The sequence below is a fragment of the Myotis daubentonii genome, chromosome 3 (assembly GCF_963259705.1).
Source record: "Myotis daubentonii chromosome 3, mMyoDau2.1, whole genome shotgun sequence".
NCBI lineage: Eukaryota > Metazoa > Chordata > Mammalia > Chiroptera > Vespertilionidae > Myotis > Myotis daubentonii.
Window position 1 is genome coordinate 105085648 of NC_081842.1, and position 6000 is coordinate 105091647.

At 47.5% G+C, this 6000-nt stretch overlaps 1 protein-coding gene across 1 annotated transcript in view; it reads left to right on the forward strand.

Annotated features, from left to right (window-relative positions):
* The window catches only part of ERICH6 (glutamate rich 6), an 81995-nt gene extending 81396 nt beyond the window's left edge, over positions 1-599 (forward strand). The window contains exon 14 of the mRNA XM_059691665.1: positions 336-599. Coding sequence (XP_059547648.1) covers positions 336-599 — 264 coding nt within the window. The remainder of the gene's footprint in view (positions 1-335) is intronic.
* The last annotated feature ends 5401 nt before the right edge of the window (positions 600-6000 follow it).

Sequence of the window (6000 nt, forward strand, 5' to 3'; positions counted from 1 at the left end):
CTCTCCCCAACTTGGTGTTTCCCAGGGAAGGAACTGGGTTGCAGCATCTTTGTGCTCCCCTCAGTATATGCTGGTCAAATTATTTGAATAAATTGCAAGCATTTGAAAGTATCCACATTCTGTTTGCTCTGGACTTCTTGAGTCTCTCAAGACTCCACAGCATTCCATTTCTCGTCCAGGTCAGAGTAACACCCTGCCCCCGTTTATAGATAATTAGACTCTAGGGAATCCAACCCCAAATTAGTGTCGCCACCAGCCTCCCCACCTCCTTGGTTCCACAGGCACCTTCCCACTCCAGGTCCTCAGCTTCCCTTCTCTTTCCCTTTGCTGAACAGCTGATGAAACCTGAGGAGATTCCAGTTCTCCAATACGTGAACGGGGATGACCTTCTTCTACTGGCCATTTTAATAAGGATTCGACGCCTGTTTCATAAACTTGAAGGATGTGTGAATTTTCCCTCCGGTCAGGTTTGGAGAAAATTAAAGCAACCTTCCTACCTTTCTTCACTTTCTGTAAAACTGATGGCCCTTTGTCACAATTCCAGTATAAAGAAAGACACCAAAACAACAATAGCAGCTCTAATAAATGAAAAAATTTAACTAAGTATAATGGTGCTTTCACTTGTTTCATTGATTTTTTTTAAGGAGGGGGTGCAGGAGATTTCAAGAAGAGTATATAAAATGATTAGGGAAGACCAAGAAATAGGCTTTATTATAAATTTAGAACACATCCTGGGTCATCACTGGTTTACATTCTTGGTCAGGGAAAACTATCTCACTTTCAGGACAGCAGAGAATGAGCAAATCAGCAAAAGTGTTCATGTCAACTAGAGTTCTATCAGGAAAACAGAAAACAGGGAGGGGTCAGAATTTCCAAAACCATCCTAAAGGCTAGGGAAGTGAAGGTCAACAAAACCCCACTGGCTTCCAGGAAAACTGGGAGTGAGAGGATCTCAGGAAGCTAACAGCAAGGAAGTGAGGGTGGCAGGAGCTCTCCTGGAAGAGCTCCCCTCACATTTGAGAGTGGGACTAACAAGAAACGGCCACCTACCTGATTCTCCGCCCTCCTGCCAGGGATGAATGGGGGCCTGCTTCTCTCCCACCTGGCAAACATCAGGCAGGTGCCTCTTGCTGGGGAATCATAACTGGGACTGCTGGCAAGGAATTTTAGAACATCGTGTATTTCCCCTTCCAAGGGGAAGGTGGGGGTGCTGCTGAGTCTGCAAGGACAGCCCAGCACAGTTTCTTCTGCTCAATGATAAAGTTGCTTTAGAGAACAATGAAGAGTTGAGAGAAACACCTGCACACTGCCTTTCTGAACTTCCCGGACTTCTCAGTTCCCTGTTCTTTTCTTTTAAATTTTATAATAGTTTTATTGGAGTGGAATGACCTAAAGCTATCATTCAACTTTATTTTTTTATTTTTTTAATTATAGTTGACATACAATATAATATTAGCTTCAGGTGTACAACATAGTGATTCAACATTAACTTACCTTACAAAGTGATCAACACAATAAGCCTAGTAACCATTTGTCACCATAGATAGTGATTATGATTATTACTAACTTTATTCCCTATGCTTTACAGCAGGGGTCCTCAAACTTTTTAAACAGGGGGCCAGTTCACTGTCCCTCAGACCGTTGGAGGGCCAGACTATAGTTTAAAAAAAAAAAACTATGAACAAATTTCTATGCACACTGCACATATCTTATTTTTGAAGTAAAAAAACAAAACGGGAACAAATACAATATTTAAAATGAAGAACAAGTAAAGTTAAATCAACAAACTTACCAGTATTTCAATGGGAACTATGGGCCTGCTTTTGGCTAATGAGATGGTCAATGTCCGGCTCCATATTTGTCACTGCTCGTCGTAACAAGTGATGCAAGTGTGCATCAGTTAGTCTAGATCTGGTTGGAGATTTCAGATGTTTCATTCTGGAAAAAGGCTCTCCTAACTTCAAAAAAAAAAAAGGCCCTACTAACTGCAAAATAAAAAAAAAAATAGACCTCCTAACTTCAAAAAAAAAAAAAAATCCTAACTTGTTCTTACCTCGGTCCTCAGGCAGCAGCAGGCTCTGCACAGGCAAGCTCATGACTCTTCTGATCACACCCGAGACTGAGAGGAGGAGTGGAGAGACAGCAAGAAGGAGGGGAGTCGGAGAATGCAGCGCACATTCCACACATGCGCACTGCGGGCCCAGGATGAGTTGGCTGCTAAGCAACAGGCAGCTGCAGCAAAAACACCCGACCGGCTGGATAAATGTTTTTGGCGGGCCGCATGTGGCCCACGGGCCGTAGTTTGAGGACCCCTGCTTTACAGTATATCCCCATGATTTACATTATAACTGGAAGTTTGTACTTCTTAAGCCCCTGCTCCTATTCCGCCCAACACTCTGTTCTCTGGGAGAGGGAGAAATGTAGTTTGAGGGGCCATTCCTTATAGTGAATTCCAAATTTGGTGTGAAATGCACAAGAGGGATTAAGCCTATCAACCATTCACCACTTAGTGTGAAGTACTAAACCCTATTGTTTTCCTACAAAGAGCCACCTGAGGAAGTGCAAGTTGGGAATGGAAGGTAAAGGAGCAAGTGAAAGAATGAAATATTCCTGGGAAGGCTGAGTAGGAACCAGTAGGAAGGAGCTGAGTCACTGGGAGATGGGGCCTAATTCTTGGTATTAAGCCATTTGCCACCTTTTATGTTGTTGTTGCCTTTCGTTAGCTTGCTTTATAAGAACTCTGTTAACATTGAAGATTTAACTTTATTATTTTTCATTTCTACACTTGCTAATCTCCCCTGCTATCTTTGTGAAAAAGAGGTTACTAGACTCATGCCTTGGTCAACACTAAATCTCTCTTTTCTATTTTTGACTTTTGCCTCTTCTTTTTCATTGATGAGGGAAATTTTAGTTTCAAGTAAGATAGAAATATTAAATTAATTGAGCGAATACGTATAAGCATATCTCTGAAAAATAGCACATAAGGTACAAGTAACAGTCACAACAAAGCCTCAACTAAATCTGTTCTTGTACATTAGTAAAACTTATTTCATGAATGTAAAACCCATAGTAGATACTGAATAACACCTTGATTAATTGGACATAGGCAAAATAATGAGATGACATTTTTTTGCAGTAGTAGTTTCAGATGTACAGCATAATGGTTAGACAATTATATACTTTACAAAGTAACCTCTTGATATTTCAAGTACCCATCTGACACCATACATAGTTATTACAATATTATTGACTATATTCTCTATACTATACTTTACATCCCTGTAACTATTTTGTGACTGCCAACCTGTAGTTCTTAATCCCTTCACCTTTTTCAACACCTCTCCTTCCCCTCTATCAATCATCAGTCTGATCAATGAGTCTGTTTCTATTTTTTAATATACATCCTATCTAATAAAAGAGTAATATGCAAATTGACCATCACTCCAACACACAAGATGGCCGCCTCCATGTGGACACAAGGTGGCCAGCAGGGGAGGGCAGTTGGGAGGAACCAGGCTGCAAGGGAGGGCAGTTGAGGGCAATGAGGCCTGCAGGGGAGGGCAGTTAGGGGTGACCAGGCTTTCAGGGGAGGGCAGTTGGGGGGGACCAGGCCTGCAGGGGAGGGCAGTTGGGGGGACCAGACCAGCAGGGGAGGACACTTGGGGGTGATCAGGCCTGCAGGGGAGTACAGTTAGGGGTGACTAGGCCAGCAGGGGAGGGCAGTTGGGGCAATTGGGCCAGCAGGGGAGCAGTTAGGCTTCGATCAGGCTGGCAGGCATAAGCGGTTAGGGGCAATCAGGCAGGCAGGCAGGCAAGTGGTTAGGAGCCAGCAGTCCTGGATTGTGAGAAGGATGTCCGACTGTCTGTTTAGGGCAGTCAGACATCCCTCAAGGGGTCTCAGATTGGAGAGGGTGCAGGCTGGGTGAGGGACACACACCCCCATGTAAGAATTTCGTGCACTGGGTCTCAAGTGTATATATATTTATATATATCACCTCTTCGTTATCCACTGGCCTATTGATGGATACTTGGGTTGCTTCCAGAGCTTGGCTATCCTAATATATAAAAACCCTGGGTCTGTCACATCCACAACGACCAGAGATTCAACCTAACACCCATGCTGCAGGTGCAGCAGGCTCTGGTGGGTGGGAACTTGTGGCAGCAGAGACAGGGATGGGGGAGGCAGGGCCAGCACTCACACTCACAACCACACACACACAGAGACACACACAACACCCACCAGTTCACAGCCTTTTCTCCCTTTCCTTCCCAACCTCCCAGCTTGCTCTCAGAGCCTCTGTCAGAATGAGGAAACAAAACAGACTGGGCCTGAAAAGGCCTGGATGGAAGGGAGGGCAGGCAGAGGGTGGAGCAGCCCCCACTGGCCCCAACCCCTCCCAGCTGGGAAAGAGGAAAAGGGAGACAGGGAGGCAGGGAGACCTGGAAGGCTTCTGAGGAAAACAAAGAGAGACAGAGACTGGGCGAGATCAGGCCGGCAGGGGAGGGCAGCGATCAGGCAGGCAGGCAGAGGCAGTTAGGTGTGATCAGGCAGGCAGGCATGCAAGTGGTTAGGAGCCAGCAGTCCCAGATTGCAAAAGGGATGCCCAACTACCGGTTTAGGTCCTGCCTGGCACTCGCATTCATTGCCAGCACCAGAGCTGCCGCTCACACCTGCTGCCAGCACCTGGCGCCAGCCCCAGTCCCTCAGTACTGTCAACGAGTGCGAGCAGCAGCTGCTGGGCCTGATCGCCCCTCCAGGCTTCTCTACCTCCCCTTGCTCCTACGGGGCGATCAGGGTCAGCAGCTGCCTCTCGCACCTGCTGCCAGCACCAGCCCCACTTGCATTCACAGCCAGTGCCAGCCCCAGTCGCCCCTGAGGGCCTCTCCACCTCCTCCTGTTCACACCCGATGCTGGCACTGGCCCCAACTGCTCTGCACTGTCAGCGGGTGCGAGCAGGGCCAGCACCATCAGTGCGTGGGAGTGGTGGCAGCGGCGGCAGGAGCAGGGCTGCCAGCAGACAGGGTACCAAGGGCCATGGCGGGAGGGGCCAGGCAAGGGTGTGGAGGATGGGCCAAGACCCGCCCCTATGCCCACTGCAGCCTCATGGCCCACAGTTCCTTTCAAGGTGCACAAATTCATGCACTGGGCCCCTAGTCTATATATAAAAGCCTAAGTGGCCGTTACCACCAAACAACCGGAATGATTGGAATAACCCATTGATCAGTCGCTATGACGCACACTGACCACTAGGGGACAGACGCTCAATGCAGGAGCTGCCCCCTGGTGGTCAGTGTGCTCCCACAGTGGGAGCGCCACTCAGCTGACCAACCCGTCCTGGCAGCCCACCAGCCCAGCAGCAGCCACTCACTCCCTCAGTAGTCCTGCAGGTCCAATCTCCAGAGACCGCCCCGGAACTTATGGACCAGTGCCACCAGCATGATCCCAACAGTATCACCAGCCTCCTAGAAGTCGGCTTCAGGCACCATGGCCACTTCTCCTCCCTAGACACTCCGCAAGGAAGAAACAATATAAAAGCGGACACCAGATGGCTCCCAACAACCAGTGCAAATGTCAGCGGGATGGATCCGAATCCTCGCCTGGCAAGGGCATCCCACCACCTGCCTGCAGGACCGATCACATCCTGGTCCCCAACCCCCATGGAACCCGACCCGTGCACGAATTCATGCACCAGGCCTCTAGTTATAAATAATGCTGCAATGAATATAGGGGTGCATATATTCTTTTAACTTAGTGTTCTTGGTTTCCTCAGATATATACCTATTTCTTGAGGAACCTATATATTGTTTTCCACAGTGGCTGCACCAGTCTGCAGTCTCACCAGTGGTGGTACTAGGATTCCCTTTTCTCCACATCCAAACCAACACTTGTTGCTTGTTGATTTATTGATGATACCCATTCTGACAGGTGTAAGGTGATATTTCATTGTGATTTTAATTTGCATATCTCTTTTCATATTGGTCTTTTAGGAGAAGTGTCTA